This window comes from Tauraco erythrolophus, unplaced genomic scaffold (assembly GCF_009769465.1).
Source record: "Tauraco erythrolophus isolate bTauEry1 unplaced genomic scaffold, bTauEry1.pri scaffold_40_arrow_ctg1, whole genome shotgun sequence".
In the NCBI taxonomy this organism is placed as follows: domain Eukaryota; kingdom Metazoa; phylum Chordata; class Aves; order Musophagiformes; family Musophagidae; genus Tauraco; species Tauraco erythrolophus.
In genome coordinates, this window is record NW_028238614.1 from 1,273,206 (window position 1) to 1,297,012 (window position 23,807).

General features: G+C 51.8%; 2 protein-coding genes across 2 annotated transcripts; one reads left to right on the forward strand and one right to left on the reverse strand.

The window, feature by feature from the left end:
* Positions 1-1,321: 1,321 nt before the first annotated feature.
* LOC147526047 (olfactory receptor 14A16-like) lies at positions 1,322-2,278 on the reverse strand. Its single transcript, XM_086630612.1, has one exon. The coding sequence runs from the start codon at positions 2,276-2,278 to the stop codon at positions 1,322-1,324; it is 957 nt and encodes a 318-aa protein (XP_086486738.1).
* Positions 2,279-7,168: 4,890 nt separating this feature from the next.
* Positions 7,169-7,567, forward strand: LOC147526048 (olfactory receptor 2AP1-like). Its single transcript, XM_086630614.1, has one exon. It carries the CDS (start codon positions 7,169-7,171, stop codon positions 7,565-7,567), a length of 399 nt encoding a protein of 132 aa, XP_086486740.1.
* The last annotated feature ends 16,240 nt before the right edge of the window (positions 7,568-23,807 follow it).

Sequence of the window (23,807 nt, forward strand, 5' to 3'; positions counted from 1 at the left end):
CCGGGAACAAAAGGAAAGGGGGGTGGGGAGGTGTTGTTTTTAAGATCTGGCCTTGCTTTCTCTTTATCCTCTCAAGTAACTGGTTTTGTTTCCCTTTGTCTTTTTTAAGCAACTGTTAATAAATTTTATATTTTTTTTTAGAAAACTGTGAGTCTGTTTTGCCCGGGACCATGGTTGGTGGGTGCTCCCTCTGTTCTTGTCTCAGCCCTCAGTCCTCTTTTATTATAAAACTACAACAGTCCTTAAATTCACTGCCATGTCCTGCTACTTCTCCTGCTGTTATCTTGGGCTGATGGCTCACCACAAGCAGGGTGAGCCATTCGCATGTAAACTTTTAGAGCTGGGCACCTTGAGAAACTCAGGGATTTGGTGAACAAAAACTGTTTAAGTCTTACAAGGAGAAGTAGCCAGTCTTGCATCGGGGAGAAGAATAACCCCGTATGTTTGGGAATCTGACAGGCTGAGCAGTGACTCTGAGGAGAAGGGCCTGGGCATTATGAGGGACATCATGTGAGCCAGTGCTGCATGCTCACCATGAACAAAACCATCTGCACAGGGGGATGTGTTAGGAGGAGCATGGTCACCCAGACATCTTGAGATTTTATTTCCTTCCAGAGAGCAGTGGTGTGGCCACACCTGGACTAGTGTGTCCCTCTGTGGGAGTTGCTGCTTCAGACAGGTGGGGAGGAACTGGAGAGTGCCCAGAGAAGGTCTGCACATGTCCTGTACTAAAGGCATCAAACCCCATCATTGCCAACCTCTTCCATCCCAACACAACCCCAGAAACATTCAGAACCTGAAGAACCACCACGCTCTCCAGACAGCTCCAGATTCCCCACCCAGAGGTGTCCCCTGTGTGAAAGCCATGGATGTGTTCCTCAGTTACACTCACCATCTTGCCTGTAACCAATGACTGGTGGCTCCTAAATACAGTCCTATGTCTCTAGAAGGTCACCAAAAGATGTTTAGTCCTATAGAAGAACTTCAGGGTTACAGTTCCACAGGCCTCTGCAGAATGAGCCCACCATGAAAGCACTGAACCTGGGAGATCCCATTTTATCAGTATTTCTATTTTTATATTGACATTTACAGATGCTGTGAAAGAGGACAGCTCTGAGCCAGTGTCAGAAGCACTTTTATAAAGGAATCAGGTGAGACAAAGCAGGAACATGTTGCAGCTTTAATGACACGAATGCAAACCTCTGTGTAGGAACATAATAACCAAGAATGACAATAACCACAGCAATAATGATAAATATAATGATTAAAACCAGAAAAAATTAAACCAAAAAAAAAATGGAATCAGATAATGTGACAGTCATTAGAGGAGAGAGGTGGTAAATTTTTCCCTTTTGAAAAATGTCTGTGAAATCGGTTTCCTGACAGCGTCCTTGAGCTCCTGGTTCCTCATGCTGTAGATGAGGGGGTTCACTGCTGGAGGCACCACCGAGTACAGAACAGTCACCAACAAGTCTAGAGCGGAGGAGGAGATAGAACGGGGCTTCAGGTAGGCAAAGATGCCAGTGCTGACAAACAGGGAGACCACGGCCAGGTGAGGGAGGCACGTGGAAAAGGCTTTGTGCCGTCCCTGCTCAGAGGGGATCCTCAGCACAGCCCTGAAGATCTGCACATAGGACACCACAATGAACACAAAACACCCAAATCCGAAACAGACACTAACCACAAGAAGCCCAACTTCCCTGAGGTAGGAGTGTGAGCAGGAGAGCTTGAGGATCTGGGGGATTTCACAGAAGAACTGGTCCAGGGCATTGCCGTGGCAGAGGGGCAGTGAAAATGTATTGGCTGTGTGCAGCAGAGCATTGAGAAACCCAGTGGCCCAGGCAGCTGCTGCCATGTGGACACAAGCTCTGCTGCCCAGCAGGGTCCCGTAGTGCAGGGGTTTGCAGATGGCAACGTAGCGGTCGTAGGCCATGATGGTGAGAAGAAAATACTCCCCTATAATCAAAAAGAGAAAGAAAAAGAGCTGTGCAGCACATCCTGAGTAGGAGATGTCCTGGGTATCCCAGAGGGAACTGGCCATGGCTTTGGGGAGAGTGGTGGAGATGGAGCCCAGGTCAAGGAGGGAGAGGTTGAGAAGGAAGAAGTACATGGGAGTGTGGAGGTGGTGGTCACAGGCTATGGTGGTGATGATGAGGCCGTTTCCCAGGAGGGCAGCCAGGTAGATGGCCAGGAAGAGCCAGAAGGTCAAGAGCTGCAGCTCCCGTGTGTCTGCAAATGCCAGGAGGAGGAACTCAGTGATGGAGCTGTTGTTGGACATTTCCTCACTCTGGCCATGGGAGCCTGTTGAAAGAGAAGAAGACATTGACAATTTAGAGCAGATTTCTTTGAGCCAGTCCTATGCTGTTTCTTAAAAAGTTTCCTCAAAATTACTTCTCTTGCTTTGAGGAAACTTAATTCAACTCCTTTCAGTGAGCTCAGCCTTGTGCTGCTGAGTGAGGGCACTTTCTTGGAAGAGGCAGAAGTCCTCATCTTTCACATTGCTCCCAGCCTGAACACTGGTGAGCCCTGAGGGACACCATGTCTCCCTGTGCCCTACTGCAGAGTCAGGAGAGCTGCTCTGCCCACGAGTGACCTGCTGGTCACCGTACAAGTGCCCTGTGCTTGCACCTCTCTATTCAAGGCTGATCTTAGCTCAGTAGACTCCAGTTTCAAATCTCTTTCTCCAAACTCTCCTCTCTTTCCCCGTGCAGCTGAGCAGAGAGTGATGCAGAGGGGTGGCCTGGCTCTCTGTGCCTGGAGCTGTCCTTGCCGGGGCTGTTTCTCTGACCCCAGGTCTCCTCCCTGTCAGTGCTCACAGACCCCATCCCACCCGCTGGGTGCTCAGCTCTGCCCTGCAGACCCCTCCTGACAGCTGGGCACTTCCCAGGGGCATCTCTGGGTGGGCAGGTCCTAAGGAGTAGGTCAGAGAAGCACTGATGCTGCAGGCAGAGGTGATGCTGGTGCTGTCTGTAGGTAGGGGAGTGGGGGAAGGCACTTATGAGGCTCCTGGCAGATCTGCTGATCCCTCACTGTAACAGATCAGGAGTCTCAGGGACTTACTCAAACTTGACAGCATCTTTCCCCTCTCCCTTGGAAGAAAGCTGAAATCACAGACCCTGGAAAGTTCTTAATGTTTAAGGTAGCCCCTGCCTTGACATCGCTCTGGAAATGAGGCCTCTGACGTTGTCCTGGGGCTGATCTGGAGCTGTGAGCCGCCATGACCCACATAGCACCCTCTCAACAGCAGAAGAACCCTCTCCTGCCAGGAGTTGCTCCTTTCAACCACACTTTTCCCCACAGCACCATGGGGAGCTCCCCGGGCAGCTGAGTGCTGACCCTGGCAGGCGGCAGAGTCCCTGCCCCAGCACACAGCCCCTGGGCTGCAGGGACCCTGCTGGGAAGGACAGCCCTGGGCACCCCTGGCTGCACACCCACCTTCACACCCTGCAGCCGTCCCTGGCAGAAGGCAGCCATCATGCCCTGTCCCTCTGACAGTGCAGCAGGGCAGCCCTGCTCTGGAGCGTGTCCTCCTCCTCCATAGAAGAGAGAGATCCCACCGGCTGTGGGTTGTTCCAGCTTCACACGATCCCTCCCCGAACTGCAGCTGCCCGGCCCCGCACCCAGAGACTCACTGTGCCACGGGCTGTGAACATTTCTCCTCTTCTGAGCTCCCAGCACCCTCCCACCCCCGTCTGCCTTTAACCCCTCCGTGCCTCCCCCCTCTCCCCTGGGTGCCTGCAGGCAGTGCCCCCAGCCCTGCTCCTGGGCACAGCTGTCTCTCTGCAGCGCTGCCCGCTTGCCAGGAGCTCCCTCCATCCCAGGAGCCCGGCCCAGCTCAGCAGCACAGGACCAGCCCAGCACATTTAATGACCCCTCTGGTGGGTTTGGTGCTGACTCCAGGACCCTCAGGCAGTCAGAGGCAGTTGCAGATGCCTCTCAGGAAGTCCAAGTCAGAGGCAAACTCCAAAGTTTCTTGCAGAGTTAATGGGTCCCCCTGAGGACCATCACTGGCAAAGCCTCTCCAGGTGCTGGTTACAGCAGACAACTGGAGGCAGAGATGACAGGTAGGCAAAGGCAAGGAAAAGGTGGAACAGATCCTGAGGAAAGCTGGATGTGTTACCTTGAGCCAAAGGGCCAAGTTGTGACCCCCAGCCCCTGGGAAGGGAGATCCTGTCTCTCACACGGTGCTCAGGGCCCTTCCTGGGGCACTGCAATGTGGGGATGTGCAATATCAAGGGCAGAGCTATGGGACGACACCTCCCAGGCTCTCGGGTGGAGAAGGGGAGGCAATGAGACCCGGTGCCTGTAAGGACAAGGGGCTTCCTCAGAGGCATCAGTGGCAGAGACACCAGCCACAGCCGAGGGGAGAAAGATCTCATCTCTGCTGGGGGTTTCTCAGTTTCTTCATCCCTCTACCATCTCCACCATAGGCTGTCCTACCACACCTTGCTCTCACCTGAGCATCTTCCTTCCTGTATTGGTATCCCCCATCCTCCCTGACTGTTCCTGGAAACACGGAGCCTTGGGCTGATCCAGTCTCCCTCTGAGAGACTTGTTACACCACAGCACTGCCTGTCCAGTGACATTTCTTCTTCCTCATGTCTAGTCTGGACCTCCCCAGCTGCACATTGCATCATTATTTCTTTGTCATGCTGTTTCTTACTACAGAGAAAAGCTTCATCATCTCTGAAACCACCCTTCAGGCACTCTCAAGCTACTCCTATACTTTCTGGAGCCTCCACACTGCTTGGCCAAAGAACTCCAGGTCCCTCAGCCACCCGCACAGGTCAGGTGTACTAGGTCCCGAGCCCCACCTTGAGAGAACTCCATTGGATACACTGCATCTGCCATTGTTCATAGTGTCCACACTCTACTGGCTCATGGGGCATCCCTTGTAGTGCCCAGGCCCTTCTCCTCAGAGTCACTCCTCTGCTGGACAGATCCCAGACTGTCCTGATGGATGAGGTTATTCCCTCTCCGTCCCCCACCACCAACTGATGCAGGACTGGCCACTTGTCCTTGTAAAACTTGAAGAGATTTCTGTTTGTTGAACCCCAGGTTTTCTCGAGGTCCCCATGGACTGAAGCACCATTTGCTCAGCTTTTCATGTTTGCATGTGGCTGATTCATCTTGGTTGTGGTATTTGTCACAAGACAACAGCAAGAGGAATTGCAAGGCACTACAAATACCCCTTCTTAGATAAACTGTAGTGCGGGAGAAGAATGAGGACACCTGACACGATCAATGTGATCAAACAAGTGAACCTATCTTTATTTACATTCAGCGTGTTTTATAACCTTGCAAGCAAATAGCCCGCCTCTTAGTGTGATTGGTTGTACCAAAGGAAGCAGCGTCACTATAGTGTCCATTTTCCGTTCCGCATCCGGGGGTTGTCCACGCCCCCCTGCAGCTCTGCAGCTCTTCAGCATTCCAGCGTATGTCATCAGGAAAGGCTGGATTGTTCACCTGTCCGTTAACCCTTAGATATCTTCTGACACTGTGGGTCTTGGGGGTCTGGGACTGACAAAGCCATTGGTCTGGACTCAGAGGGGAAGTTGCCCTTTATGGGAGAGAGCAGCAGGAACCCATGGAGCTCTGCCTGGAGACAGACAATGAGTCAGCTGGTAGCTGAACAGCCAGCAGGAGCGGGCAGAAGCACATGGGCAATGCTGTGCTGGGTGGATGTCTGCTATGCACCCCACTGATCAGGAAGAGGAAGTAGCTGAGGCCTCTTCAGACAACTGGAAGAAGCCTCATGTTTGCAGGTCCCGTTCCTCATGGCAGACCTAAACTATCCCAGCATGTGCTGCAGGGGCAATGCAGTGAGGTTCCAGCCATCCAGGAGGGGTTTGGAGCTCATTGGTGACGTCTTCCTTACAAGGGTGACGGAGGAGCCAGTGAGGTGAAGTGCCCTGTGGGGCATCGTACTTACAGACAAGGAAGAGCTGGGCAGGGGTGTAACGGTCAGGGAGGAGACGGTAAAGTTGAGGCTCCTGAAAGAAGCAAACCCAGAGGTTTTTCCTTTGGTTTGTACGCGTTGTCTGTGTTGCTTTTTTAATTTTTTATTTTTCCCTCTGACAGCCAGAATGTTCTATCAAAACCGTTTTTCAGCAGGAAAGCTGTCAGTGACTGAGGAGGAATCTGTTTACAAAACTTTCTGTTCTACCTGGCACAGTGCAAGCGTGGAGGGAAAGACAGTCCTGAAAACGGGAGAGCTTTAAACACAAGATGTTTGTCTTTTCCCTCTTTGGCTCTGGTTTGGAGTGAAAACTGAACCTTTCCCAGAGAGTAAAACTTCCCTCTTCTCAAACTGTCCCTTTGCCTTCACTTCCCACACATCTCCTCACATGTCACCATCCTCGTGCCGCTTTCTCTCCGTTTCTCTCCTAATCAAAAGGTGAAAGCCACTTTGCTGAGGTGTTTCCAAGAGAACGCCTCACTGCAAGATCTGTTTGAATTAACTAGAGGAAGAATGGATGAGAAAAAGCCCATTTTTTCTCCATTGACTGTAAAGAGGCTCTTGGGTGAAGAGCTCAAACACAACAACTTCCATATTGCTCATCGTGCATTCCTACCCTAACCCCCACACGGAGTTTGCTCTTAGTGCATAAAATGATGTCTCTTTGCTCCAGGATTATTCTCCTCTCCTCTGTTTTCCTTCCAGCCTTTGCCTGAATGTCCCCATGAATCTCTTTTCTCATCCTTCTTCGTTCTTTCATTGTGTCTCATTTTCTTTAAACCTCCTGAAGCACTGTTTCCTCCACTGACCATCTGCCCATACTGCAGCTCAGAAGCAGAAATGTTGAACCATCCGAGTGCCACAGAGTTCCTTCCCTTGGGCTTCCTCTCCCTCCACCATCGGGAGCACCTCATGGCAATCACTCCCCTGGCTTTGTACCTGCTGATCTTAGGGGGACACCTGCTGATCATTCCCCTCGTTCTTGCTGAAAGAGATCTCTACAGGTCCATGTGCTTTTCCTCTGTAACCTCTCCTGTTTGGAGATCTTCTTCACTACATCCTTCACACCCAAAGCCATAGGAAACTTGCTGATGGGCAGCACAGCAATTTCCTACCCAGAATGCTTAACTCAGGGCTACTTCTACTCCCTTCTGGGCTACATTGACTTTCATTGACTTTTTTCTTCTGACTGTCGTGTCCCATGACCATATGTCACCATCTTCAGTACCCCATGCTCATGAACGGTCTTGCCTTCGGCTACTGTTGGGCTTGTGGACTGCGGGCTTCCTGGCCGCCGTTGTCTCCACAGTCTTGGTTGCCAAGGTGATGCTCTTCTGCAGTGCCAATCGTTTTGACCGCTTTTTCTGTGACAGCGTGCTTTTGATCAAGTTGTCCTGGGCAGAAACACAGATTGTTCAGCTGATCACCTTCATGCCTTTGTCCATCATCCTCCTGCACTTAATGAACATGATAGCAATGGCCTACCTGTACATCATTAACACCATACTTAGCTTGTTCTCCATTCCCTCACAGCACAAGACATTCTCTACCTGCTCTTCTCACTTCATCATTGTCATCTTGGTCTATGGTAGCTGCATCTTCCTGTAAGTCCATCCTGCGAGTCACCACATCTCCTATAACAAGACCGTGGCCCTTAACACAGTCGTCACTACTTTGATGAGTCCCTTTATTTTCAGCCCCAGGAACCAGCTGATGGAAGATGCTCTCAAGGCAGGCTTGAAGAGAAGGCTGATGATCTTCAGGAAACAATTTCTCACCTGAGAAGAAATTTTGTAAGTGAATTTTGAAAGGCGAGAGGGGTGAGGAGGGCAAACACATGATTATGATGCAACTGGGGAAATGAGACCTTTCTTCCTTAGGAGCATGAAATTTCCTGAAATGAATATCACACCAGGTTCTCTCCTGCAACAGCTCATCATAAGAAGACCTTACACAGAATTGCCTTCATAGAAGGCATGGCGAGGCGAGGCGAGGCGAGGTGAGGGCAAGGAGAGTCAGGGCGAGGAAAGGGCAAGGCGAGGAGTGGTGAGGCCAGGCAATGCAACCGTGAGGCGAGACAAGGGAAGGACAAGGCGAGGCGGACAAGGCGAGGCGGACAAGGCGAGGCGAGGTGTCCTAGTTTCAGCTGGGACAGTCACCTCTTCTTTTTAACAGCTAGAAGAGCTCCGTGTTTTTTCTTTTAATCTGACACTTGCTCTGATGTTTGTAGTTGGCACTGAGGTCTCAAGAACTTTTCAGCTTGCCGTGTTCTTGACAGTGTGCAGGACAGAGACCGACGGGCCTTGGTCAAGGGATGGTGAGCAATTACACCGTACATCGCTCGTTCGTATTTATTTATCATTGTACATATATGTATGGGGGAGCATGGCCAGGACAGAGGGTCCTTATGATTTCTCTGCCCATGGCAGGGGAGTTGGAACTAGATGATCTTTAAGGTCCCTTCCGGCACTAACCATTCTAAGATTCTATGATTTGTGCTTAGACTCAGGATGAAGGGCCAAATTGGCCAATTAGTATTCCACATCATGCAACGTCATGCCCAGTATAAAAATGAGGATCAGCCGGAAAGAAGGGCCTTTGCTCTTCCGGGACTCTCACTCTCGGACTCTCGGAGTGCTCTCTCTGTCTCGCTCTCTATTTTTGGGCCTCTCGCTTGTCCGGCATTGCGATATTGGGACTTATCTGTTTTGAGATTGTTAGTTCGGGACGAGATGGGCCACGGTCAAGGGGTGGTGAGCAGTTACACCGCACATCACTGGTTTGTATATATTTATCCTTGTACATATCTGTATATATTAATATATTAGTAGTAGTGGTATTAAATTGTTCTTATCTCAACCCACGGGTCTCTTTTCCTTTTTTCCTTTAATTCCCTTCCTCATTCCTGGGGGGTGGGGGAGGGTGAGTAAGCGCCTGTGTAGAGTTTAGTTGCTGGAGTGGCGTAAACCACAACATCTCACTAGCCCTCTACCGTCTGGTGAATGCACCAAGGAAACTGGGGCCTTGTTGGTGCAATAACGAGGAGACTTGTTGGTTACCAAGAGCCATTGCTGGTTACCCAGAAGCCCCTGTTGGTGCAGTAATCTTTAGCTCTCATTGGCTACCTGGAGACCTTGTTGGATACCGGGTGCCTTATTGGTTGCCAGGAGCCCTTGATGGTGCGGTTACTGGGAGCCCTTCTTAGTGTATCTACAGGGAGCCCTTGCTGGTTACCAGGAGCCCTTGTTGTTGTGGTTACCAGGAGCCCTTGTTGGTGCAGTTACCGGGAGCCCTTGTTGCTTACCGAGAGCCATTTTTGGTTATTGGGACCCATTGTTGGTTTACAGAAGCCCTTATTGGTTATTGAGAGCCCTTGTTGGTTACCAGGAGCCCTTGTTGGTTAATGGGAGCCTTTGTGGGTGCAGTTACCAAGATCCTAACTTGGTGTGGTTACCAGGAGCCCTTGTTGGTGTGGTTACCTGGAGCCATTCTTAGTTACCAAGAGCCATTGTTGACGTAGTTACCAGTATCACTTATTGGTTATTTGGGAGCCCTTGTTGGTGCGATTTCCAGAATTCCTTGTTGGTTACTCGGAGCCCTTGTTGGTTACCAGGAGCCTTGTTGGAGCGGTTACCAGGAGCCCTTGTTGGTGCGGTTACCAGGAGATCTTGTTGGTTACTGGGAGCCCTTTCTGGTTACCGTGAGCCGTTGTCGGTGCAGTTACTGGGAGCCCTTGCTGGTTGCCTGGAGACATTTTTGCTTACCAGGATCCCTTGTTGGTGCTTTTAGCAGGAACCCTTGTTGGTGCAGCTACCAGGAGCCCTTGTTAGTGCGGCTATTGGGAGCCCTTGGTTACTGGGAGTTCTTGTTGATGCGGTTACCGGTAGCCCTTCTTGATTACTGGGAGCCCTTGTTAGTTACCAGGAACCTTTTTCAGTGCAGTTACCGGGAGCCCTTGTTTCTGAAGTTACCATGAGCCCTTGTTGGTTACCAGGAGCCCTTGCTGGTTACCCGGAGCCCTTCTTGGTGCGGTTATCAGGGGCCCTTCTTGGTGCGTTTATCAGGGGCCCTTCTTAGTAAATGGAGAGCCATTGTTGGCGCACTTACCTAGAGCCCTTATTGGTTACTGGGAGCTATTCTTGGTGTAGTTACTGGGAGCCCTAGGTTGTGTGGTTGCCATGAACCCTTCTTGGTTACCAGGAGCCCTGGTTGGTTACTGAAAGCCCTTGTTGTTTGTCGGGAGCCCTTCTTATTTCGGTTACTGGTAGCCCTTATTGGTTACCAGGAGTCATTGTTGGTTAGTGGGAGCCCTTGTTGGTTTCTGAGAGTTTTTCTTGGTGCAGTTACTGGGAGCCCTTGTTACTGCGGTTACCAGGAGCCTTTGTTGGTGCAGTTTCCAGAATTCCTTGCTGGTTACCAGGAGCTCTTGTTGGTTATTGGGAGCCCTTTTCGGTGCAGTTACGGGAACCCCTGTTGGCGAGGTATACCAGGAGCCTTAGTTGGTGCGGTTGCCGGGAGCCCTTGTCTGTTAGAAGGAGCCCTTGATAGTTACCAGGAGCCCTAGTTGGTGCGGTTACCAAGATTCCTTGTTGGTTACCAGGAGCCCTTGACAGTTACTGGGAGCCCTTGTTGGTGCGGTTACCAAGATTCCTTGTTGGTTACCAGGAGCCCTTGACAGTTACTGGGAGCCCTTGTTGGTGCGGTTACCAAGATTCTTTGTTGGTTACCAGGAGACCTTTTTGGTTACTGGGAGCTCTTGTTGGTGCAGTTGCAAGTACCCCTTGTTGATTACCAAGATCCCTTGTTGGTGTGGTTACAAGAAGATCTTGTTGGTTACCGGGAGCCCTTGTTGATGTGGTTACCCAGAACCCCTGTTGGTGCGGTTTCTGACAGCCCTTGTTGGGTATTGGGAGCCCTTCTTCATTACCAGGAAACTTTGTTGGTATGGTTACTGGGAGCCCTCCATGGTTACCAGGAGCCCTTGTTGGTTACCAGGAGCCTTTGTCAGTGCGGTTACCAGGATCCCTTCTGGTGCTGTTACCCAAAGCCCTTGTTGGTGTGATTACTGGGAGCCATTGTTGGTGTGGTTACTGGGAGCCATTGTTGGTGTGGTTACTGGGAGCCATTGTTGGTGTGGTTTCCAGAATTCCTTGTTGGTTACCGGGAGCCCTTGCTATTTATCAGGAGCTCTTGTTGGTGCGCTTACCAGGAGCTTTGTTGGTGCATTTAACTGGAGCCCTTGTTGGTGCCATTACGAGAAGCCCTTGTTTACCATTAGCCCTTGTTGGTGCACTTACCGGTAGCCCTTATTGGTTACTGGGAGCCATTGTTGGTTACCGGGAGCCCTTACTGGTTTCTGAGAGTTCTTGTTGGTGTGGGCATCAGGAGCCATTGTTGGTTACCAGGAGCCCTTGTTAGTGCAGTTACCGGGAGCCCTTCTTGGTGTAGTTACCAGGATTCCTTTTTGGTAACTGGGAGCCCTTATTGGTTATCGTGAGCCCTCTTTGGTGCGGTTACCAGGAGATCTTGTTGGTTACTGGGAGTCCTTGTTGGTTACCAGAAGCCATTGTTGGTGTGGTTACTGGGAGCCCTTGTTGCTTATCAAGAGCCATTGTTGATGTGGTTACCTGGAACTCTTATTGATTACTGGGAGCCCTTCTAGGTTACCGGCATCCCTTGTTGGTGCGGTTACCGAGAGCCCTCATTGGTTACCAGGAGCCCTTGTTGGTTACCGGGAGTCTTTGTCGGTGCGGTTACCAGGATCCCTTCTTGGCGCGGTTACTGGGAGCTCTTCTTAGTTACTGAGAGCCATTGTTGGTGTAGTTACTGGTATCACTTACTGGTTACTGGGAGCCCTTGTTGGTGCGGTTTCCAGAATTCCTTGTGTGTACCGGGAGCCCTTTGTTGTGCTGTTACCAGGAGTTCTTGTTGGTTACTGGGAGCCCTTTTTGGTGCAGTTACCAAGTCTTCTTGTGGTGTGTGGCCTGTCTCCTGGTCCATGAGGTGCTTTAGGCTGTGAAAAGAATCAAAACCCGCTCTTTGAGTAGGTTCATTTCATTTTACATCCTGACATGCAGGGCAGATGAAGGGAGCTCGGAGCTCCTAGGATCTCTGCAGCAGAGTTGGGGCTTCAGAGACTGGAACTGAAGGTAATGGTGGTGTCAGTGAACATCACAGAAAATTCTGGCTTCCTTTGTGCCTTTGCAACTAATCTGCGATCTGCCCCTTGCTGCTCTTTGGCTAAAAAAAAAAAAAAAATCAACTTCCCTATTCCACCTTCCCTTATGTGCCAAAAACAGATGAAAAGACACAAAGCAGGGATGACACAGGGGCAGTATTTTCTGAGATATAATTTTTAAATGATTAAAAAAGATAGCAGAGAGAGAAAAAACATCATCAGTGGTTAACCCTTGCGGACCTACAGCTGTTTTGTCAGACAGAATGAGTCAGGAAGGAAATTGAACAGCTTCAGTTTATCATCACCGAGCAAAAAGAAGGATTTCAGGCGTTCCCTTACAGCACCGCCCTGTGACTGTTATAAGGGACAGTACCACTAATTCCAAATCATTCTTGAGAGCTTCTTTGTTTTTTTCTCATGTCCAAAGCTCGGGCTGCTCAGGCCTTAAACAGACTCCCCCAAACCTCTGCAACCCAAAATTCTCCCTCTGTCTGTCATCCTTTTACCCAAGATATTTCTCTCGCCAGCTGCGGGAGGGAACATCAGGGATTGCTTCAGGCTGTTCCACAGCAGGTTCCCCTGGAGCCCCAGGGACACCTGGAGGGAGCCCAGAGGGGGCAGAGCCAGTGACGCCCTGGGCTGGTCCTGTGCTGCTGAGCTGGGCCGGGCTCCTGGCATGGAGGGAGCTCCTGGCAAACGGGCAGCGCTGCAGAGAGACAGCTGTGCCCAGGAGCAGGGCTGGGGGCACTGCCTGCGGGCACCCAGGATAGACCTGGGAGGCTTAAAGGCAGTTGGAAGAGTGAGGATGCTGGGAGCTCACTGAGGGAGAAATCTTCACAGCCCTCTGCGTGGTAAGTCCCTGGGTGCAGGGCAGTGCAGCTACAGTTCCTGGAGGGATCTCCTAAATCTCGTACATCTGACAGCTTAAGGCATCTGTCAGGAGGGTTCTCGTAGTTTCTCTGTGGTACAGGACGATGATGTGCTGCAGAGCAGGGCTTCCCTGATACAGCGTCAGAGGGACAGGGCATGACGGCTGCCTTCTGCCAGGGACGGCTGCAGGGTGTGAAGGTGGGTGTGCAGCCAGGGGTGCCCAGGGCTGTCCTTCCCAGCAGGGTCCCTGCACCCCAGGGGCTGTGTGCTGGGGCAGGGACTCTGCCGCCTGCCAGGGTCAGCACTCAGCTGCCCGAGGAGCTCCCCATGGCGCTGTGGGGAGAAGTGTGGGTGGAAGGAGCAACTCCTGGCAGGAGAGGGTCCTTCTGCTGTCAAGAGGGTGCTGTGTGGGTCATGGCTGCTCACAGCTCCAGATCAGCCCCAGGACAATGGCAGAGGCAGCATTTCAAGAGCAATGTCAAGGCAAGGGCTACCTTAAACATTGAGACCTTTCCAGGGTCTGTGATTTCAACTTTCTTCCAAGGGAGAGGGGAAAGATGCTGTCAAGTTTGAGTAAGTCCCTGAGACGCCTGATCTGCTACATTGAGGGATGAGCAGATCTGTCAGAAGCCTCATAAGTGCCTTCCCCCACTCCCCTACCTACAGACAGCACCAGCATCACCTCTGCCTGCAGCATCAGTGCTTTCAGCATCATTACTCCTTCACTACATTGCCTTGTCCAAAGTCCTTCTCCAGCTTTCTTGTAGCTCCTTTAGGTACTGGAGGGTGCTGGAAAGTCTCCCCGGAGCCTTCTCTTCTCCAGGCTGAACAGCCCCAACTCTCTCAGTCTGTCTTCATAGCAGAGGCTCTCCAGCCCTTGGATCATCTTCGTGGCCTCCTCTGGACCCGCTCCAACAGCTCCGTGTCCTTCTTGTGTTGGGGATTCCAGAGTTGAATGCAGTAATGCAGGTGGGGTCTCACAAGAGCAGAGGAGAGGGTTAGAATCCTCTCCCTCGACCTGCTGCCCACGCTGCTTTGGATACGGCCCAGGATACAGCTGGCTTTCTGGGCTGCTGTAGTTGTTTTATAATAAAAGGACTGAGGTTCGAGACAACCCACCAACCATGGTCCCGGGCAAAACAGATTCGACCTTCTTAAAACAAAACAATTTTTTAACAGTTGCTTAAAAAAGACAAAGGGAAACAAAACCAGTTACTTGAGAGGATAAAGAGAAAGCAAGGCCAGATCTTAAAAACAACACCTCCCCATCCCCTTTTCCTTTTGTTCCTGGCTCTACCTCCCCCCACAGAGGTGCAGGGGGACAGGGAATGGGGAGTGCAGGTCAGTTCATCCATGTTGTTACTGCTGCTCCTTTCTTAAAGGAGGAGTCCTTGCACAATTTTCCCTTGCTCCAGTGGGTCTCCTACTCGTGAGGAAAATTCACAAACTTCTCCAGCGTGAGTCCTACCCTCAGGACGCAATCCTCCCGCATTGGATTGCTCCCGTACGGGCTTTATCACAGTCTCGGATTCTTAGGGAGTTGTTGCCACTCGCTTCGGCATGGGTCGTCCCACGGACTCTAGATGCCTCACGACCTCGTCGTGCATCCCATGCTCCATCATTAACAGTTACTTGTCATGCATTCCATGCTCCACGACCTCTCTCAGGCTCAGGCATCTCTTCCCCGATGTGGGCTTCTCCAAGGGCCGCGAGTGGGTCTCTGCTTCGCCGAGCCCATCTTGGCTGCAGGGGGGCCACCTGCCGTCTCACCACCAGCTGCAGGGGAAACTCAGCTCCGGCACACCTCCTCCCACTCCATCTTCACTGACCTGCTGTCAGTGTGGCCGTTTCTCTCAGATCTCAGTCCTCTCTGGGTGAACTCAGCCCAGCGGGCACCCCGGGAGCAGGGTGCTCCCTGAGTTCCCCAAACGGCTCCGTCACTGCCATCTTGAGCATGTGGCGCCGGCCTGGAGCGGGCAGCCGCCCAGCTGGGGGCCAGGGAACGAGGGCAGCGCCCTCCTCCCCTCTCCTCGCTCCTGGGCAAAGGCACATCTTTCCAGTTCCTTTGTCCCAGCTTAAATAGGGCAATTCGCAGAGGCGCCGATTGGCTCAAACCCCGAGGGGGATGGGAGTCCGATCTGGTGGCCAGCTCCTGCCACCAGAACCTCCCCCCCGCCCTCAAATCATCACACTGAGGAAGCCAAATCGGAGAATCCCAGAGTGGTAATTCTCAGCAGATTGCCTTTTTTCTGAGGATCTGTACCACCTGCCCAGTACGCCACTCGTGTAGTTAAGGAACAATAATGATTTCCAGGTATAGGAATTAAAAACACACCAGGACCCCGAAAACCTCCTGCCTCGTCCTCACTTAGTAAAATCCGATCTCCCCCTGTAAGGGAGACTCGCCACACCTATGAAATGGAAAGATGACCGCATGCAAATAGTTCTAGTCAATGGCTCAGTGTCCAAGTGGAAACCAGTAACGAGGGAGGGCTGTCCCTCAGGGCTCCGTACTGGGACCGGTACCACTTAATTTCTTCAGCAGTGACATAGACAGTGGGACTGAGTGCACCCTCAGTGAGTTTGCAGCAGGCACCAGCTGTGGGGGGACAGTTATTCGCTTGAGGGGAGAGATGACATCTAGAGGGACCTGGACAGGCTTGAGTAGTAGGTCCGTGTGAACCTCAGGAAGTTCACCAAGGTCAAGTGCAAGGTCCTGCACCTGAGTCGGGGAAATGCCCATTGTCAGTAAAGAGTGTGAGATGAATGTGAATTGAGAGCAGTGTCGCTGTTGTGCCGGGGATGGAGAGAAGAACGACACAGAATTCAGGTGCAGGAGAAAATGCCAACGCCAACAGCAGCAGCAGCAGTATCAGCCGCGGCAGCATCAGCATCAGCTGTTTATTAATTACAAATCCGTATATATATATAACATGGTTCACAAGGATGGCCAAGGCAATTGGTCGCTTGACCATCCACCTCCCAGAGTGATTGGCTAAATGCTACAACACCCATTTCAAAACAACTTTCCCAGTGTGCCATAAACAAGACTGCATAACAAGCTACAGGTGCAAGATAAAGTCTTAGTTTACAAAAACCTCAAACTGTTTCTCAGCCAGCCTGCGTGGGAAAAAGAACTTTCACAGGATGCTGCCATCAGCTCTTCTTGGGTTGCCGTGAAGACCTGTGGGAAAGACGGTGTCTTGAGGTCACTTCACCTTGAGAGTAACGTCCCATGGGAAAGCACCTGAAGGCAGCACTGGGATGTCCTCCTTGACCTGAAGTTCCTGTGTCCATTCCTCACGCGCCGGGACATGTCCAACGAGTGCAAAGCAGGGTGCTACTCTGTAGGGCTTAGGTGCTTCCCAGCCCCTGGGAGTGGCAACAGGAGGCCAGGGAGACACTACAACTGCTGCAGTGCACAGCCTCTACGTCTGCAAAGGAAGGCCTCTGGTCTCTGAACACCCACGTGTGTATGATGAGTGTACGAGGCCAGCTCAGATGAGGACACTTGACAGACACCTGGAATTTCTGTGTGTTACTCCAGGAATGACCTCCACTGTCCCAGTGAGATTCATCCCATCTACCTTGGATACGATCATCACAAATGATCCTGGTCTTCTAGTCACCTTGTGGGTGTCTGTCTTCCAAGTGAGAAGCAATAGGAGAGGAGGAAATGTCCTCAAATTGTGCCAGGGGAGGTTTAGCTTGGATATTAGGAAAAATCTCTTCACCAAAAGGGAACTAGGTGATCTTGAAGTTGAAGACCTATCTAAAGCCTCCTTCCATCTCCTCCCCATCCCTGGATATGGGGATGACAGTTCTGTACTCAGTTGTGCCTCCAGCCATGAACCCCCTCATCTACAGCATCAGGAACAGGGAGCTTAAAGTCACACTGAAGAGGCCGATACAATTAGTTTTCTGTCAACAGCAGTACGATGCTCATGTCAATTTAAAAGTGATTTAAAATTCATCTGGGAACTTCCTGCAGTTTGGGTACTTTTTCTGTGATAACCATGTTTCTCCATGTCTACTTGGATGACTCTAGTTCCCCAGAGGCATGAACTCAACCTGTCTGACCCACAGGCCTGATCACGTCTGTCTGGCACAACGGTACAGCTGCCTCCCCTGTCGCATCTCTGTAATGAAAGGGGATTCCTTCAATGCCCGGTCTGGACGTTGGACTCTTCTTCCAAAACTGAGGTCAAGCTGAAGGAATTGCCCCCACCAGGCCGTGGTGCTGGGCTTTGGTTCTCTATGGGATGAGGGGAGGAGGAAATGGGGTGATGTGTTAGGTAATGGGCCTGGGCTGAGCCTGCACCTGTGGGTGCCCAGTTCTCCTGGAGATGGTGAGTGATCGACCAGGGTGAGTGCCTGGGACTGTCCCCATGTGGCTTTCAGGCACCACAGCCCGCTTGCTCTGCAGAGCAGTGCCACCAGCTCAGGGCCATGTTAAGGCCATAGCGAGGAGATAGGAGCGGTAAGTCAGGTCAGCATGGACACACTTCCATGGTGAAAGGCTCTCTGGGGGCAGGGACATGCCTGGAGAAGAGCAAAGGAGAGGTTCTATGCCTCCGGGGAGGAATACGTGACCAAAGAGACACCTATTCCTGCATGCACCAGCTCAGGGCAGGTTTCTGTATTGCTGGGGCAGCCAGAGGAGCCCCTGGGCCAGGAGCCTTTTCCGAGGAGAGGGGCTGATATCGATGAGCTTGTTGGCAGTAGACAAAGAGGATGTCTTGGAGACAGGAGCAGGGGACACAGGGAGACACTGGCCTCCATCTCATGCCATGGCTGGCCCTCAGCCTTGGGGCTGATGGGGAGGCTGAAACACCACTCTTTTCTTCTTTCCCTCCTCACACTTGGACGGACATCAGGAAACATCCACGAGCCTGGAGGATGCACAAACCTGCTGGGCTGAGGTCCCATCACCGCAGGGGAAGAGGAAGGGTTTGTGAAAAAGTTGGGAGTGCAGAGAGAGGATGGGAGGGTGGTGTGCGTGGCAGCACGTGTGTAAAAAACAAGAAGAAAAGTGAAGAAGTGGGGGGTAGGAGTGTGGCAAACTGTAGGGAAATAGGTTGAGTTTGGATTTTGAAGCAGCAGAGAAGGAGAATGTGCTGTTCAGTGCTGGATACGGAGCTAAATCGAGGATTCAAATGTCTCTGGGGGCTGGGACATCTGGGGTGATTGGGAGCATTATCAGGGCTTGGGAAGAAGCTGCAAAAGGTTTTGGGCAACTCAAAGCCTTTAGCAAAGCCACAGCTTGGTGTTTAAAGAAATAGTGAAGGCAGAGAGTTATCAGTAAAGCTTGGGACAGCATGGGGTCAGGGTGAGGTGGGGAAGCAGGGCTGGTGGTTAAACTCTGCAGAGAAAGAGGCACAGGCATAGGAGAGTGCAGGACAGCCTGTGGTGGGGATGGCCCCTTTGTTGGGGATGGGAATTCCCAAACAGAGCTGAGATCCTTGTCTCATTGTCCATGGCTGCTGTCTCTTCCCCTGAGGCCCCTGGGAGGACACCAGTTCCTTACAGCCCCAGCGCTTTGTTGCTTCCTCCCCCACTCCATGAGGGAAAGAACCGTTCCCAGAGGATGGGGGTCAGGCTGGAACATCCTGCTTGATGGAACATGTCAAGTACTTTCACAGGCACCTCTGCATTGGATTTTCAACTCGTAAGCACTGCTTCTGACTTCCTGATTTAGGGACAGCCACCTTGGCTGCTCATTCCCTCCATGGTCTCTTCAGTGATGGCCCTCAGTGGGGCCCACTAACACCCTCAGGAACTTGGAGGTTTGCTGCTGACTTTTACTTCTCCAGAGGCCAGTTCAATCCGCTGTCAGGATCTGCAGTTCAGGAACTCGGCACCAGAGGGCTCATTGACATGCAAAATGCCCGAAGATGCCAAGTCTCTGGGTATAATTGCCTGAACTCCTCAATTCTTATGTGGTGAATTAGAGAGATTTCAGAAGTGAAAAGATTTCAATAGTCAATAACCATAAGAAAGGATTTCTTTGTCTTCCACTTTCCTTCATTTATCTGCTTACACACCAAGTGACATCAGCAATCTCCAACGGATATTGAAAATAAGCATCTCCAAATGGAGTCTGAATACACAGGGAATTCAAGACCCTGTATGTCAGACACTCTACGGCAGTATTGGTCCCTGCCTCCAACCCCACATTTCTCTCGTCAGCCACCTGGCACTTCCAGCACCTTTGTTCCAATCTGGGCTTTCTCCACTGCAGTCTGTAGCTGCGTGTTTCAGCCCATTGGCATGACGCTGCATGATATGGAATACTAATTGGCCAGTTTGGCCTCAATCTTAAGTTCCACCACAAATCACAAGGGGAATCGTGTCCCCCTTGTCCCAGCTATGCTCCCCCTTATCCCGCCGTGCTTCTGCACTCCGGCACACTGAAAAGTCCTTGGAGTCTCACGTCCAACCACAAACATCAACTTGCTATCAGCATTCTTCTCAGAGTGAGCCTTTTAGTAAAACCAAAACACGGAGCTCTTCTAGCTGCTAAGAAGAGGAGCTAACCCAGTCCCAGCTAAAACCAGGACACCTACACCTCTCAACCCCACCATTTCTCTCACTGTCCCCCTGGGACTTGCATCACTTCTCCTTACATCAGACTTCTCCACTGATCTCTGCAGCTGGATGTTACAGCTCCTTTGCACCATCTCCCACCTGTTTCCCTCAGGGAACTGGCTGCACTCAGGCACAGGAGGATTTTTCCTCTTTGCAAGCAAAGAAAAGTAAAGCATGATAAAGATTCAAAAACAATAAAACACACTCCTCCTCCATCTTATGCTAAGTAAAAACTGTCTCTCATGAGGTTGCTTTTATACAAGCGATAATCTTCTGAGAAATATTTTAGGCAGGGAGATACAAAAAGACAGATATAAACACGATTAAAGAGTTGCCTAAGGAGACAATTAAGACTGCTGAAAGACAGGTGAGATTTTACTCCCTGAAGGTCAAAACAGCAGCATTGGTAAGAGGCAACTGAATGAAGAAAGAATAAGGGAAGGAGAAAACTGGAAATAAAATGGAAAGGGCCTTTGCCCAGACAGTCTGCTGGAAAGGTGACTGGAGAAATGGTCATCGTATCCTGAACAGGTGTAAAGAGATGAAAGGTTAGAGAAATTATGCATGTGGTATAACAGGCAGAATAGTGGCAATGAAGTTACAGGAGAAAATCAATATTTCTTTGGAATGTCCCTTTTGAAAGGTCATGGGATTGGCAGAGATCTTTTTTAAGAGAGGACAAGCAGGTGTTGTAGCCAACTTTGAAAAAAGCCAAAAGTGCCACCCAGGGAACCCCAGGCTGTACAATCTCACACTGGTGAAGAGTGTGACATCAATTAGTGTCATCTTGGGTCACAGTCATCAACTGTCAAGATGGACTTTCCAAGGGTAGATGATGCCCCACGAACCTGACAACCTGTAGCTGAGCATGAGAAGATGAAAAGTGAATGTCATTTAGGTCAGCCTCAGCAAAACACTTGGCATCATCTCCCTCAATATTCTCGTACCCAAATTAGGACGTTTTAATCTGGATGGGTAGAGGAACAGATGGATAAAACGCCAGTGGGAGGATCAGGGTGAGAGAGCAGCGCTGAAGGGGCCATACCCTACCTTGAGGCCAGCAGGACATACTGGGGTATGGTGGGGCAGCACAGGGGACTCTCCTGGAGTCTAGATACAGTCTAACAGCTGTATCTGTGACCTAGAGGAGGCAACTCTCACCATGTTTGTCAATAACACTAAACTGAGATGACCATTCCTGTGCCCTAGGAATGCCATTCAAGGGAAACCTGACAGGCAGGAGGGCTGTTCTGTCAGGAACTTCATGAGATGCTGTCCTGGTTTTAGCTGAGACAGAGTCAGCTCTTCTTTTTAGCAGCCAGAAGAGCTCCATGTTTTGGTTTTACTCAGAGGCTCACTCTGAGAAGAATGTTGATAGCAAGCTGATGTTTGTGGTTGGAAGTGAGACTCCAAGGACTTTTCAGTCTGCTGTGTTCTAGCCAGAGTGCAGAGGCACAGCAGGATAAGGGGGGAGCATAGTTGGGACAAGGGGGCCATGATTCCCCTTGTGATTTGTGGTGGAGTTTAAGATTGAGGCCAAACTGGCCAATTAGTATTCCACATCATGCAGCATCATGCCCAGTATAAAAGTGAGGGACAGTTGGAAAGAAGGGCTTTTGACTTTCTGGGACTCTCACTTTCGGGCTCTCAGAGTGCTTTCTCTCTCTCTCGCTCTCTGTCTCGGGGCCTTCCGTTCATCCGGGATCGCGGTATCGAGTTTTATCCATTTTGGGATTGCAGCTTCGGGAGAGATGGGCGTCCGCCAAGGGGTGGTGAGCAATCACACCGTACATCACTCGTTTGTATATGTTTATCCTTGTACATATCTGCACATATATATATTGGTAGCGGTAGCAGTATATTGTTCTTATCTCAACCCACGGGTCTCTTTTCTTTTTCCTCTTTCCTTCTCTCCCTCATCCCTGGGGTGGGGGAGGATGAGAGAGGGACTGTGTAGGGTTTAGTTGCCGGAGCGGCCTGACCCACGACAACAACTCATAACCACAAAGAGGTGGCAGCATAGGGGTGTGAGGTTACAGTTAAAACAACAGATGAGCACACAGTTGTGGCGGTAGGAGGGGTGTGAGGTCACTGTCAATAGAACTCAGGATCACAAAGCAATGGCAGTAGGAGGAGTCTGAGGTCACTGTCAATACAACTGTTGAGCACACAGCGGTGAGTGTAGGAGGGCTGTGATGTCACTGTCAGTGTAACTGATGAGCACACAGCAGTGGCAGTAGCAGGGCATGAGGTCACATCACCGAAAGCACCCCATGGCTGTGGGGCTTGGTTCAGAGCAGCTATGTGCTATCACAGGGACATCATGGAGGACGGGATCTGCCCTGCCCTGTGTCTGTGATGCCGAAGGAGCAGCCCCTGCAGCCCTGGCTGGAGCAGTCGGGGCAGGGGTGGCTCAGGGGCACCACAGGGATGTGCCCGGGCACGGTGCCAGGAGGAAACCACAGACTTCCTGCCTGGGCGCTGCGGGGGAAGCGTGTCGAGTGCTGCGAGGTCACATGGGCTGTGGTTTGTGCACCTGCAGGCTGCAGCTCCCGAGCCACCCGTGGGGAATAACGGCCCCTGGGTGACAGCCCAAGAGTCAGGGATATGTCTGAGCTCTGGGCTGCATGTCTGCTGCCAGGACAGGGACATGTCTCAGCTCTGGATCCTGTGAGGGACCTTCTGCGAGGCTCTCCAGGGAGGGATGGGTTGAGCCAGTGCTCCTGGGATGGGGCTTTGTCCTGGGCTAAGGCCCTTTCCCACCTCTGCTCCCAGCACAGCGGGGTGTGGATCAGGGGTAGGGGCTGTTCCCTTCCCGACCCAGCCCCCAGTGCAGTCCCAGCCCTGTGGTTCCCATGGTATGGGGATGGCTGGACACTCGCACCTTGGGCTCTTGGATGTGCCCAGCATCGGAGATGCTCAGTGCTCCTGGTCCACATGGCGGGGTCGAAGGAGCGAAAGACCCATTTCCCCCACTATGACCGGCCCTGTCCTGTGACAGCCTCCCACCACAGTGATGTGACACCTGCAGCGGAGCCATCCCTCATATATGGTCATGAATGGCGCTGGAGAAGTTCATTGGAGGGCTGGGCTGCGTCGGAGGGCAGATAGCTCCCAACAATGTCTAAAAAGGTGCTGCTGCTTCGATTGGCTCCTCCTGTAGCTGGGCTGGCGTCTGCAGAGATATATTGCCGTCCCATCATCATCGTTCCGTGAGTCCGCAGGAGCTGTGGCGGGGAGTGTGGCGCAGCAGGGATGTGCTGGCAGGGCAGGAGGCTCAGGATGGGCAGAGAGGGACTCCTGTCCCCTCAGATGCTGTGGCTGCTCCTCTGGGTGCAGCTGTGCAGGGGTAAGTACCGGGTCCCTTGTCCCACAGCCCAGGGCCAGCGGGTACCAGTGCGGTCATTGGGATCTGGCAGGAGTTGCTTTGCAAGGTGCTCCCAAGACAAGGGGCAGAAGGTGCCATGGACCCTCAGCTCTTCCCCGTGCCCATCAGGGTGGGAGAGAGTCTCTCCTTTTCCAGAGTTCCAGTCTTTAGGGCAGTCTGCGGCTGGCTGGATTCCTAGACACCGGGTCCTGGGGTACCATTTTGGGACCTGCTATTCCCCAGCACTGTGCCTCTGGAGCTGGTGGTGGCCAAGGTGGTGATGGCAGCACCCAGAGATGCCCAGGGCACTGCCTACCTCTGGGGTCCCTGGAGGGTTTGTGTGCTGCTCACTCCAGGTTTAGGTACCTGGAGTTGTTCAGGCATTGCAAGGTCCTACATCTGGGTCGTGGCAATCCCAGGCACAAATACAGACTGGGTGGTGAATGGATCGAGAGCAGCCCTGAGGAGAAGGACTTGGGAGTACTGGTGGACGAGAAGCTCAATATGAGCCGGCAATGTGCTCTTGCGGCCCAGAAGGCCAACCGCATCCTGGGCTGCATCAAGAGGAGCGTGGCCAGCAGGTGGAGGGAGGTGATTCTCCCCCTCTTCTCTGCCCTCGTGAGACCTCACCTGGAGTACTGCGTCCAGTTCTGGAGCCCCCAACATAAGAAGGACATGGACCAGTTGGAGAGGGTCCAGAGGAGGGCCACGAAGATGATAAGAGGGCTGGAGCACCTTTCCTATGAGGACAGGCTGAAAGAGTTGGGGCTGTTCAGCCTGGAGAAGAAGAGGCTCCGGGGTGACCTTATAGCGGTCTTCCAGTACCTCAAGGGGGCCTACAGGAA